At 46.6% G+C, this 13759-nt stretch overlaps 1 protein-coding gene across 4 annotated transcripts; it reads left to right on the top strand.

The window, feature by feature from the left end:
* Window positions 1–749: 749 nt before the first annotated feature.
* TRIM15 (tripartite motif containing 15) lies at window positions 750–12478 on the top strand. Of its 4 annotated transcripts, none has more exons than XM_061147267.1 (8): window positions 750–1321; window positions 3118–3213; window positions 6384–6614; window positions 7352–7374; window positions 8619–8734; window positions 9093–9150; window positions 10157–10338; window positions 10462–12476. In XM_061147267.1, exons 1-8 carry the CDS (start codon window positions 953–955, stop codon window positions 10764–10766), a joined length of 1380 nt encoding a protein of 459 aa, XP_061003250.1. In that variant the 5' UTR covers window positions 750–952; the 3' UTR covers window positions 10767–12476. The 4 variants fall into 4 exon arrangements, with proteins under 4 accessions (XP_061003250.1, XP_061003253.1, XP_061003248.1 ...); XM_061147270.1 differs by having other exon boundaries at window positions 752–1321; window positions 9118–9150; window positions 10462–12478; XM_061147265.1 differs by having other exon boundaries at window positions 753–1321; window positions 10157–12340.
* The last annotated feature ends 1281 nt before the right edge of the window (window positions 12479–13759 follow it).

Genomic DNA, 13759 nt, shown 5'->3' with positions numbered 1-13759 from the left:
GGAGACCTGAATTGACTGCAGCCTTGCAGCTTTCTAGCTCTGTGACTCAGGAAAAGTCACTTTACCTTTCACTTTACATTTCCTGTAATCATCACCTGCCCTCAAGGGCTCTTATCAGATTGGATGTAATAATACAAAAATACTAAGCCTTAGATAAATGTGGTTGAACCTGTTCATCTTTTTTTTTTATTAATTGAGTTTTCTAAATTGTATCAACACAGATCACTTGTATTATGCTTTCTTGCCTTCTCCTTGCTGCAGTTAAAAGCTAAAATGGAAGTACAGTGTTACCTCCGGTGGGGATGCTGATGCTGGGAGGTGGTGGGGGCAGGAGTTTAGGAAAGACCAGCCAGAGTCAAGGAGGTGAGACAGGGAAGAGGGGCAGAGGAGGGGACCTGGTGAGTGATCATCACACCTGCAGCATTGAGCAGAGCCCCCGGCACAATGTCCCGGAAGTGAGCACTCCCACTCCGGCTGGACTTTGCTGCTGTGTGCACACCTCAGAGCCAGAAGTTTATGGCTCCCACCTGCTTAGCCGGAGAGGAAGCAAGGTCTCCTCCCCAACTCTCCCCACCCCACAGCGGTCAAGGGAAGGATTCCAGGAAACCCCATCTCCCTGTGACCTCATGGGGTGCGCTATGTTCCCCACCCCGGGGGCGGGAAGGACTAGGACGAGGGGAGAAGGCGCTGCCGGGGCCGCTGTCGGGGAATGCTGGGTAACTCGAGATGCCCTGGAGTTTGAACCCACTCAGCTGATAAGTGGTGGCCGGGACTCTGGGAAGCACAAGGGGTGGAGCCCGGTGGCTTTTCTGTCCGGACACCCCTGCCTTCCCCTCTCTCAGCCTCCCATTCCTTTCCTCTGTGACTCATGTAAAGTGATTCAATTTCAGGGAAAGAGGTTCATGTGGACTGAGGCAGAGGCCTGAGAGGACGGGCTGGGGAAGACACCGTGATGCCCTCGACCCCCTCCCACAAAGGGGCCGCCTGTTCCAAGTGCAAAGGGCCCCTGGAGGATGCAGTGACCGCCGCCTGCGGACACACCTTCTGCCGGCTGTGCCTTCCTCCACCCTCCCAGATGGGGGCCCAGCCCTCCGGCAGGGTCCTGCTCTGTGCCCTCTGCGAGGAGAAGGAGCCGAGCGAGACCCTCCTGGTCCCCATGCCCCTGGGCCCTCTCGGGGAGACTTACTGCGAGGAGCACGGCGAGAAGATCTACTTCTTCTGCGAGAACGACGCCGAGTTCCTCTGCGTGTTCTGCCGGGAGGGTCCCTCCCACCAGGCCCACGTTGTGGGCTTCCTGGACGAGGCCATCCAGCCTTACCGGGTAAGAGGCGTGGGGTCAGCTCGGGCCATCTGGGGCAGGACAGTGTCCTGAGGTGGTGAAGGGGACGGAGCCGAGAGCTCCAGGAAGAGTCATGGCTGGATATGGCCATGGTCCGTATCAGGAGACCAACCAAGGCTGCTGGGACCTGGGGCAGCCCCGGGCTGAGTGGGACGTGGTTCCTTCCACTTGGATGTGTGGCTGTTCACAGTCTTGGAGAACTTCAGCTCCAGCCCTGAGGGGACCCCACAGTGATGGAGCACAGAGCATTGTAGCCACGGCTTCACTGGGAAGGAAAGCAAGCAGCTGTCCTCCTGCAGGTCACGGGCAGGGTGGCCTTGGTCTCCCCAGATCCAGACTGGGTATGGGATCTAGCGGCCCTGATGGCTGGGGCTCAGAGGGAAGGCAGGATGGGGAGGGAATCCTACAAGCGCTGCTCTTCTTTTCAAGAAGTGGGGTGTGGCAGTACAGTAGTCCCTCTGGTCCTGGGACACTATCCACTCCTATCTGTTCCTCAGGTCCCTCTTGTCACCCCGTCACCAGGCCTGGAAGTGGCCTCCCTGGAACCATTTCTCATCTTTCCTGTGGCATATCCCCACAACCACCACAGAATCCAGGCTGTCCCCGTCTGTCACAGAGGCTCCATCAAGGGCCCTGTCTGCACTCTCACCTTTCCGGTCACCCTCCAGTCTGTTTCGAGGCAGAGCCTCCCAAATCACAAAGCCCATCGTGTCGCTCCCCTGCTCACAACCATCTTGGGGGTCCTGATTCTGTGTCTGAAGAAAGCCCATGCCATTAGCTTTCAAGGCCACTTGCATTCAGGATCCTGGCTTTATCTGCCAGCCGCCTTCTCCAGGCACAATGTGTCCAGACAGACTGACCGTTATGTACCTGCTGTTTGCTCAATTAACACTCTTTCCTGCTTCTAATACTTTTCAGTAGTTTCTTCTTCTTGGAAAGCTTTCCACTCCCCTTACTCTTTTTTCCCCCCCTTAGTGGTTTTTTTTTTTTTTTTTGTATTGGGGTATAGCCAACTAACAATGTTGTGATAGTTTCAGGTGAACAGTGAAGGGACTCAGCCATACACATACATGTATCCAGTCTTCCCCAAACTCCCCTTCCATCCAGGCCGCCACATAACATTGAGCAGGGTTCCGTGTGCTATACAGCAGGTCCTTCCTGGTTATCCATTTTAAATATAGCAGTGTGTACCTGTTGATCCCAAACTCCCTGACTATCCCTTCACCCCACACTTCCCCCTGCCAGCAACCGTAAGTACACTCTCTAAGTCTGCTTCACTCTTTTTTTTTAAAGCGATTTTACCAAATTTTAAGTGTACAGTTCAGAGGCATTAAATACATTCCTCCCCTTCTCTTACCTAACTGAAAACTTGTCTTTCATGGCCCATTGTAACTGGTAGCTGCTTTCTACAACCTCCCCTTGTCCCTGGAGGCAGAATTGTCCCCTCTGCTGTGCACCCATCTCACGTGTACACACCTCAATTATTGCATTTGTCTGTATTTCATTCACTTGCGACAGACTCCATCTCTATATGGTGGTCTTTTTTTTTTTTTTTCAATTTTTGAGCTGAGCAGCATGGCTTGTGGGATCTTAGTTGCCCAACCGTGGATCAAACTCAGGAACCGGGCAGTGAGAGAGCCAAGTCCCAACCACTAGACCAGCAGGAAAGTCCTGATGGTGGTCTTATACAGGCAAGAACTGGGTCTTTTTTTACCATTGACTTCTTCAGTCAAATTGTGAACTAAGCCACCTCTTTCTGCCCATTCTTCTCTCTGCAGGACCGTCTCAGGAGTCGGCTAGAAGCTCTGAGCACAGAGCGAGATGAGATTGACGACATGAAGAGCCGGGAAGACCAGAAGCTCCAAGTGCTCCTGGTAAAGGCCATGTCCCCATAGGCTGTCTTCTCCTTTGGGGATTTTCTTTTCTCATTTTTTGTTCATTCTCAACTCTGTTAATTTTCATCTCAGTTTTCACAGGTATTTCTATTTGGTTGTTTTCCAAATACAGTTTTCCAGTTCTTTTTTTTTTTTTCTCCTCCATATTAAGTTTTTTTCCTATTTTTCCCATGTCTTTAAACCTTACTGTTAGTATCTGAAGGTTACGTGATGTTTAATTTCTTTTAACCCTTCATCCTGGTAACTTCTTTCTTTTTTTTTTTTTTTTGGTAACTTATTTTCTTGTGAGCTTTCCTGTGGTTCTCACATTTGGGGGTCCCACATCTGGGGTGGCTCTAGTCAGCACCTTTATTTGTTTATTCCAAGGGGGCAGGGTGGGGGACGATCCACACGGGAATGAGGGCCATGTGATCAGTCAGTATCTGGATGGAGCCCTGGCCTCTCAGTTTGATCGCTCTTCTGGATCCTGCTCTTAATAACTTCTGGTCCTGAGAAGTTCCCCAAGTTTCCCATCAGCTCCATCAGGCATTTTAAAGATCTTGTAACCAACCTTTGAGAATTTTTTGTTGTCTGCATTAAACAGCTTTTGGGAATAAGTATAATTTTGTTCTAAATCATCAAATATCCACCTAGCATCCACGAATAAAATATCTCACAGAGACATTTGGGGCAGAACAGCGTCTCATAAGAAATCCTGATTTTCTTCATTTAGAACACCCCACCCCATATATCATATAATAACATCATTTGTAGAGTGTAATTATTTTCTCTATATTTATTTTTGGCTGCCCTGGGTCTTCGTTGCTGTGTGCGGGTTTTCCCTAGTTGCGGTGATGGGGGGCTGCTCTCTAGTTTCACTGTGTGGACTCCTCTTTGCAGTGGCTTCTCTTATTGTGGAGCATGGGCTTAGTTGCACTGTGGCATGTAGGATCTTCCCCAACCAGGGACTGAACCCATGTCCCCTGCATTGGCAGGCAGACTTCCAACCACTGGACCACCAGGGAAGCCCTGTAATTATTTTCTTAATACTTGAAAGTGTTTTTATGATTTGCACAAATTTCTGATGTGATAATCCTCCACGTTAATGAATAAAGCATGTACATGGCCTGAATTACTGTTTTTCTTTTCTGTATTTAAAGGGTGCATTTTCTCCTTCCACCCCAGCTTTTATTAAGGTATACTTGAGAAATAAAAATGCATATGCCTAAGGTATGTAACATGATGTTTTGACCAATCTATACACTGTTTCCTGTAACATTAAGGTAGTTTTGGTAGAAGTAGGTGATTTATCTCTAGTCTCAATGCTTCCTCCTTAGCACTCCTTTGACTCTGCAAAAGTATTATTGGTTTGGATTTGCTATTTAATCCAGTAGCTATTTAAAATGATCCTAAATTCAATTTTCTTGCAGCTATTTAGTACTTATTGCATGCATGCATGCTAAGTCACTTCACTTGTGTCTGACTCTGTGTGACCCCATGGAGCCCACCAGGCTCCCCTGTCCACAGGATTCTCCAGGCAAGAATACTGGAGTGGGTTGCCATTTCCTTCTCCTATAGAACTTATTATCTATATATTAACTGATATTTTTATTATCACTCCCAGTGCTGAGAAAATATGACCTATAGGATTTCTGCTGTAGGATTTCATTAAGCTAATGATACATTTTTAGGCCTAAAACCTTGCAATATTAAAATACTATTCTCTAGTACTTGAAAATTATGTCCATATTCTGATAAGTGCTCAAAAATGCTTCTCATAAGTCTACCTGACTAGTCAAACTTTAGAATAAAGTTATTTAACACTTTGTGTTTATTTGTTTTTAAAACTTACTCTATTTAAACAAAAAAAGTTTACCCATTTCTCCCACTTGGAAATCCCCATTTAGGGGTTTTCTTAGCAGACTCTGGGGCAGCTTGTTGTCTGGTGTCCACTGTCTGGCTAGGAAGAATGGGCAGACTGTTCTTATTCACCTCCCTGACTTGCCTCTGCCTCTGCCTCTGCAGAAGGGCATTTAGGAGCCAAGGTTGAGGAATCCCTGAATATCAGAGCTGGAAGTGGTTCTGATGTCTTCTAATCCAAGGTCCACCTTGCCAGCCATTATGTTTCAGAGCAGAAAATTGATGTCCAGAAAAGTGATGCTCCCAAGGCCACATGGCAAAGTCCAAGTTCATGATGAAATGACTAAAACCTGGTTCTCTTAACCCTTAATCCATTGCTCTTCCCATTACAGTCTGTCTACCTGAAAGCATTGCCTTCATATAGGAAGCTTGGGGCCAGAAAATATATACCAGTGTCTCTATGCTAGGACTGATCACAAGGCTGACCCTGAGGACAGTGGGCTGATGGTGTGGCGATATCTAGCTCCCTCCCATCTCTTTTCTTGTGCTACAAAGTTCTCCAGGAGGAAATCCACACTGTGGGAATCTCTGACCAAGGAGAGAGAGCTTGGGGATGGGAAGATCTCCAGCATCCCTGAACTCCCATCAAAACATGCCCTGTAGTTAGCGACCTCGGTGGTTAAGACCAACGCCACACCGTTCTTCTGTCATACAGTGCGTGCATGTTCAGTCATGGACACGAACCCATGAACTGTAGCCCACCAGGCTCCTCTGTTCATGGGATTTTCACAGCAAGAATACTGGAGTGGGTTGCCATTCCCTTCTCCAGGGGATCTTCCCAACCCAAGGATTGAACCTGTGTCTCCTGTGTCTCCTGCGTTGCAGGTGGATTCTTTAGCGCTTGAGCCATCGGGGAAGCCCTCTCTTCTCATAAGCTGTGCTCTAATCACAGCCTCCTCTAGCTTCAGTTGCTCTCTAAGAGATCATCTCCACCTGACTCTAGAGATGGTATGGGAGGGTTAGGATGATATTGCAGTTGTGGAAGGATGTTTGAAAATCCTGGCTCTGAGAGCATGATGTGCATTATTATTAGAATCTCTAGGTGAGATGAGAGCATGATTCTCATCCTTGGAAACTTTATCCTGACACCTACCTACTTGTATTAATACCATAATGTTATTTGGGAGGATGAATCTTGGAACTACTTATTCTCTGTCCCTTTTAATCAACAGTAAGTATACAGATGAGGCTCCGGGAACCCAGCACTGTGAGTTTCTCCCTAACCATGCCTGTCTTTCTACCCCTTGCAGGCTCAGATTGAAAGCAAGAAGCAGCAGGTGGAAGGGGCTTTTGAGAGGCTGCAGCAGGAGCTGGGGGAACAGCAGCGCCTCCTGCTGGCCAGGCTGACGGAGCTGGAGCAGCAGATATGGAAGGAGAGGGACGAGTATCTCTCCAAACTCTCTGAGGAAGTGGCCCGGCTGGGAGCCCAGGTCAAGGAGCTGGAGGAGAAGTGTCAGCAGCCAGCAAGTGAGCTTCTGCAAGTGAGAGACACCCCACCAGCTCGTGGGATAGGAGAGGGAGCCCACAGGAAGGGGGGCTGGAAGATGCTGGAGAGAGACAGGAAAGGGAAGCGGAGATGATGTGTGATGAGAGGCACTAATGGTTATTGGAAGCCCAGGGAGGTTACAGAGATGAAGTCCCAGAAGGGCTGGATGACTTTCCCATGTCACACATGGTGGTCATGCCAAAGGCTATGGAGTCTGATGGTCTTGGGCTTCAGTGTCAGCTCTGCCAGCTGTGTGACACTGGCAAATCTCATAACCTCTCTAAACATGGGGAGATGATAGTACCCCCCTCATGGGGTTGTTGCAAAGGCCATTAAAATTTTTTTCAGGCAAAATGCTTACCATAGTCCCTGGCTCACTGAAAGGACTCAGAAAAACAGTGCCTGTTGTAATTATCACTATATTATCCTGTTTCATATCTTCTGGCTGGTAACTCAAGGCCTGGTCCCTGCTCTCCACCATCTCCTAATGGTTGGAGGCAGAACACACTCCTAGGATGAGGCTGAGACAGAGGAACCAGCTAATGAAGTGACAACACAGTCCCATGTGAATAAGGAAGCATGATGTAAATGAACAGTCTATGAGCAGGTGATTAAACAGATCAGCTCTCTGGAGGGGAGAGTTTTGAGCTGACATGAAAAGGAAGAAAGGATGTACAGAAGCCCTGACGGGAAGGATGTATGGAAACTAAGTGCATTTTTTTTCTTTTGTAGGATGTCAGAGTCAACCAGAGCAGGTAGGGCCCACTTTCCCTGCTCTGTGCTTGACAGTGAGACTGAAGGGGGAGAGGCACGCATGGTGGGACTGAAGGTGCAGGTCCTACACCTTGCCCCTACAGGTGGTTACACGGAGAAGCAAAAGCACTTCCATAGACACACTCTGTCATCCTCTTACACATAAACAGCCCCAATTTACTCAGGTCTGTATCCTAAGGTTCCTTTTTAAACTAGTACTGGGGACACATTTTTCCCCCCTTAGAAGCGAAGTTATTAATAATAATCATGGGGAGTTCCCCGGCATAGAACTCCATGCTCTCACTGTCTAGGGCCCGGGTTCAATGGCTGATAGGGAAACTAAAATCCCACAAGCCGTGTGGCACGGTCAAAATAATAATAATTTTAAAAATTAAATAATAATTTTGTTGAACTAATCCAGGAACATCTTATTTAATTCCTGAAATTATTAGTGTTTGAATCAGTATTTAACACCATGTAAAATGTCAAGGAGAAATATTTAGTACAGAATATGAAAAGCACAAAACTTGGGAAGACCAGTCTATTCTTTCAATCATTTTTCCCACTCAACTTGAGACACAGTGACTAGGGAAGAGTTCTCATATATCGTTGCCCATGTGTGTGTAGGGGGGCTGAACTCAGGTGCCCATGAATCAGGAAGTTCTCTAAACATACTTCCAGAGAGTGTCGGAGATTTAGATCTAGAAGAGTTTTTCTGAGGTCTTCAGGTCTGATGAAGACGCTAAGACCTAGAGGAGAAGTGCTTGTTAGTCACACAGAGACTGACAAGAAAAGACTGAGCTGGAACCAGCACTGAGGGCTTTCTCACTGAAGTATAGGATTTCTTTCACCTCAATTTTTCCCTCCCTCCTCAACCCCTTTCTCTTTGTACCAAATATTATGCAAACTAGATTGGTTAAGGCTGTTTTTCAAATGGCACTGTACCGCCCTCTAGAGGCTAATAGGGGTAGTGATCTTTTCTCTTTTGGTCCCTAGGGGTACATTCTCTTAAAGCACCTGTATCTAATTCTTGAGGAGTGGTTACCATTAGTTCCTCTTAGGTCCAGCTGAAACACTCCTTGCTTTAGTAGCTACACATTTCCAGCAAAGATAAGAGATGTCACTCAATCTAATTATTCACCACAGATGCCAAGATTCTTGAGTCTGATTTTAGCCTCATTCGGGCTGGATGACCCAAACATTATTTTTGGAATTAGAACCTAACTGGTTACCAACTTGTCTGCAGGTGTGAGATGAAGACTTTTGTGAGTCCAGAGGCCATTTCTCCTGATCTTGTCAAAAAGATCCGCGATCTCCACAGGAAAATACTCACCCTCCCAGAGATGATGAGGGCTTTCTCTGGTAAGCGAGAGGGGACAGCAACTTCCCCCATTCCCATCAGTCTCCCATCTGCCTACCAAGAAGCTCCATCTTCACCTTCCCAACCTGGCTCAAGACGTCTCCCATCCCTTAAGGCTTCCCTTAGTGATCCTACTCTGCCCAGAGAGACCATTCCTTTGAGCATCCCCTCTCCCCAAGGATGGGCACGGCAGAGTCAGGAAGGTGAGGACGTCATCTCTTTCACAGCAGAAGACATCTCTCTTCTGTCCCTGTCCTCACATTGTTCCCAGGACACACTGCCCTTATTTATTTGAAATAAGAACTAATAAATCCTATAAGTCTAATAATAATAAGGCCTATAAGAAATAATAAGTCACAGATCTTTCTGTTCTTGCTTTCCTCAGAAAATCTGATGCATCATTTGGAAACAGAATCAGGTAAACACTTGGGGGCTTTGGGAGCCATTCTTTCATTTATCCCTTCGTACATTCATCTGTTCACTCCAAGACAGAAGGACAGAACAATTAAACATATGAACTCTAGAGCCTGGATGTTTGGGTTCTCTGTTCTAGCTTTTGCTAGTTCTGAGACACTGGCAAGTCATTAAGCCTCTTTGTCCCACAGTTGTATCTGTAAAATAGAAAATATAATAGTACCCATCCCATAAGTAGTTGAAGGTAAATGAATTTGTGTATGAAAAATCTTAGTATAATACCTGGCACATAGTAAGTGCTCAATTAATGTTAGATGACACATACATATTATTTATTTAAAATACTTATCAAATGCTTGGTCTTTTTGCCGAAACTTGTACTAGGCTGTTTATTAACCTGGACAAATATTGTAACAATTCTTTGAATAGCATTTACTTTTAAGCTTCCCTGGTGATTCAGATGGCAAAGAATTCGCCTGCAATGCAGGAGACCCGGGTTCGATCCCTGGGATGGGAAGATCCCCTGGAGAAAGGAATGGGAATCCACTTCAGTATTCTTGCCTGGAGAATTCCATGGACAGAGGAGCCTGGTGGGCTGCAATCCATGGGGTCATGAAGAGTCAGACACAACTTTTAAATTGTTGTTTCATTTAGAAACTATTTCCAAAAGCATCACCTTATTCTGCTTCTCAAATTTAACTTGCAGAAAACTCAACTGGGGGGTCTTAGTAAAATGCAGATTCTGATGCAGTAGGTCTGGCTTAGGGCCCAAGATTCTGGATTTCTAACAAGCTCCCAGGCAAGTGGATGGTCCTGATTCATGGACCCCACTTTGAGAAGCAAAGCCTTGCAGCGCTCCTTGCCGGTCAGGTATAGATGTCATCCTCTGCCTCTTGGAACAAAACTGAGGTTCTGAGACGCGGGACAATGACAGGCTGCACAAGGCGGATGCTCTTTGTACCTCACACGCACAGCCGCCAGTTCTGATGTGCACGCCTTCCTCCTAATAGGGGTCGTCACTCTGGACCCTCAGACGGCCAGCGGGAGCCTGGTCCTCTCCGAGGACAGGAAGTCTGTGAGGTACACCCGGCAGAAGCAGAACCTGCCCGACAGCCCCCTGCGCTTCGAGGGTCTCCCGATGGTGCTGGGGTCCCCCGGCTTCTCCTCGGGGCGCCATCGCTGGCAGGTGGAGGTGCAGCTGGGGGACGGCGGCGGATGCACGGTGGGGGTGGTCGGGGAGGAGGTGAGGAGGAAGGGGGAGCAAGGCCTGAGCGCCGAGGAGGGCGTCTGGGCGGTGGTCCTCTCCCACCAGCAGTGCTGGGCCAGCACCTCCCCGGAGACCGACCTGCCGCTGAGCGACATCCCGCGCCGCGTGGGCGTCGCCCTGGACTACGAGGCGGGGCGCGTGGCCCTGCTGGACGCCGACACCCAGGCGCCCATCTTCACCTTTACCGCCTCCTTCTCCGGCAAAGTCTTTCCCTTCTTCGCTGTCTGGAAAAAGGGTTCCTGCCTAACCTTAAAAGGCTGAAGCGGGCCGTCCGATGGGCAGTGCGGCTCCCGGGGATCCAGCGCCGACACCTGGATGATTTGTTAGGACACGGGATCTCCGAGTCCCTATAGTTTTGTCATTTTTTTCATTTTATTTATCGTATGTCTTTCAACTCCCAGAAGTCCCTGGTCACCCCACTGACGCTCCTGCCTTCTGTGCATCCCCGAGAGGAGAACCAGAGATAGGCAGGTTGCGACCAGGACAATCAAGTTGAGTAGTCAGTGGGTTTTTTTGGGGGGAAAAAAAAACCAAAATAAAATTTTTTTAAGTTTCAAAATAACCGTCATGGGAAAAGCCAGAACTGTGTGGAACTTGCATTAATGTATCCGGTTGACTGTTTTTATTTGGACATACACATGGAGATGCTTCTACCTCTCCGATCTTAGAGTCTCTTCATCCAGCCCCAAGTGGACCCAGGTCCCCTTTCTTTCTGGTCCTTTCTCTTGTAGGGTATGTCCTAATTTAGTGTGCAACCCAACCATCCTGCGTCTGGAGTGTCTAATCGGTGCTGATGGGGACAGAAAGGCCAGTGGAATCTCTGTGACCAATACATATCCTGTCCCTTTTACTTAGGATTTGCCTGAGGGCAGGCTAGCCAGACCCCACTGTTCAATAAGAGGAGGCTTGTGTTCAGTTCCAACTCACCTCTTAAACATTTATTATTGTTACTGTTGTTATTGGACACAGAATCTGACTACACATTCAAGTAAGTTCACAAAGTGTGAATCTCTGTAGTAATGACGATGATTCACACACCACCACCATCACCACCTCCACTCTACTTTCTGATTCTAGCTCTCTTTCCTTTCAAGTTTAACACTTATTTTCCCATCCTCCCAGCCCAACCCTGGAAAAAAATCTACCTTCTTCCCCTATCAGGGTCTCTCTAGTAGAAATCTATGTACAAGATTACCTTTTGTATCCTATGAGCCCTGTTCCTGAATGTGGGGTCAGATATTTTCAAGATACTCCAAGTGCTTGTACCCTATGTGAACTGCATTACAAAGCTGTAATATGAATCATTGCTATGTGAATAATTACCGCCAATTTCAGTAGATTAATATAAGTCCTTGATACAAAAGAAGCAAATCCGAGGTTTTCTGTCATCACAGGCAGAACCACTCTGTGTATAACCCAGAAAAAAATCAAATTGTTTGATAGTTTAACCTAGTACTAGTGGTAGGGAAATATGAAAGCTGAGTTCTATTCATGGAGCCGAAGAATGAATCCTGCTAACTTGCAAACACTCACGCAGGCAAAGTTTATTTTAGAAGTTAGAGATACAAAGCCCTCAGTATAGACACTGAGAGGGGTAAAGAGCCCCCAAAAGGCAGAGATTACAGTAGTTTTGTATCTTTACTAGTATTGATCTGTACATTTTTGGTTGGCTCATGACTTTAATGTATGTCATTTTTGACCAACTGTTTAAATGTCTCAATGTCCAGTTTGTCAATTTATGGTTTTCTTGGATCCCTCAGTTTCTCAGTTTCTCCAGACATTGCGACGCCATCCCTTGACACTTTCTCAAGACCCCAGATCTTTAGTTAGGGGCCAGATGTCTGTTTAGGAGCTAATTGTAGCTAATTGTCTACCTGGAGTTTTTCTCTTTGATAAACTGCTGCTGCTGCTGCTAAGTCGCTTCAGTTGTGTCCGACTCTGTGCGACCCCATAGATGGCAGCCCACCAGGCTCTACCATCCCTTGATAAACTGGACAGCAGTTAATGATTGTCTTGTCCTGGGTCTGAATGTTTTATGACGCTTCAGACCAGGGAGGCATTCCTCTGAATGCCCGGAAATTGAGTGAGATGCTTACTTGAGAAGAGAAAAATTGAATTGAATAAAAATGAATTGAGGTCTCAAAATCTTACACTGTCTAGCAATTTCTGCCTCAGTCGTATTACCTGATGTTTATTATAAAAGTAGTATCAATATATACTCCTGGTTTTTAAAAGATTCAAACAGTTCCAGAGAGTGAAAAGTCCCACTCTTCTCCTCACTTCCTCTTATCACATCTCATGGAACCCTGGTTAAACATTTTGTGATACTGCCAGTTTTGTAGACAAGTGTATTTAACTTTTTTAAAATGAATTTATGAGATTATGCCATAAATGCTCTTTGCAATCCCCCTCTCAAAGAAAAATGATATGCAACAAATGCCTCATTGCAACACTTGTCACATATTACCCAAATCAAGTTATTTTTCAAAAATACATATCTTCCTTTGAACCTTTTGACAAACCTATGAAATACAGAGGACTTACTTTGTTTTTCTCATTCCATGGCTGAGAAAACTGGCACAAGTGAAAGGAACTGTCTGACAGGCTTCTCAGCTGGTCTTTGTAACCTGCAGGAAGTGGAATCCTCAGTTCCTGGTCCTCAGTGCCTCAGTCCAGTGGCCTGATAAAGAAGTTCAGAATTTCCAGACAGGTCGATGGGGCTTTGTTTCTTTTCCTCTGTCCTGAACTAGTGTTTTAGACAGACGAGACTTTTTTTGGTTGGGTATGAAATAGAAAAAACAATTGAACGACTTACACTGTATTTCCAGGCCTCTAGTACTTCTCATTTTAGGGTGGACCAGCAGACAGAGGGCTGTGGAAATGCACATGTGGAGGTTCTGGACCAAAATAAAATTGCCCTGAATGAAGAAAAGAGGATTCAGAAGCCTGAAGCAGAGGCTTAGGAGTACATAAGACCCAAGGATGAGGACTGGGAGCTGTCTGGAGGAAAGGCAGAGGGAAATAATCCATTTGCTGACCCCACTGGAAAGTTGGAGAATATCTGTGTTGCAGTGTCTGTGCTGTAAAGCCATCGTTTATCTCCTCTATGGGATCTTTGGCACAACCTCCATTGATCTCGGTATTTCTGTCAGCACTGCAGTTTTCTGGGAACATGAGAATGTTGAGTTCTGTCCACTACTGAGAGTGTGCTCAGTCGCTGTGCCGTGTTCGACTCATTGCGAGTCCATGGACTGTAGCCCACCAGGCTTCTCTGTCCATGGAATTTTCCAGGCAAGATTATTGGAGCAGGTTGCCATTTCCTACTCCAGGGCATCTTCCTAACCCA

Source organism: Dama dama, chromosome 7 (assembly GCF_033118175.1).
Source record: "Dama dama isolate Ldn47 chromosome 7, ASM3311817v1, whole genome shotgun sequence".
Taxonomy (NCBI): domain Eukaryota; kingdom Metazoa; phylum Chordata; class Mammalia; order Artiodactyla; family Cervidae; genus Dama; species Dama dama.
Note: the sequence above shows the minus strand (reverse complement) of the source record. Positions and strands in the feature narration are given on the sequence as shown.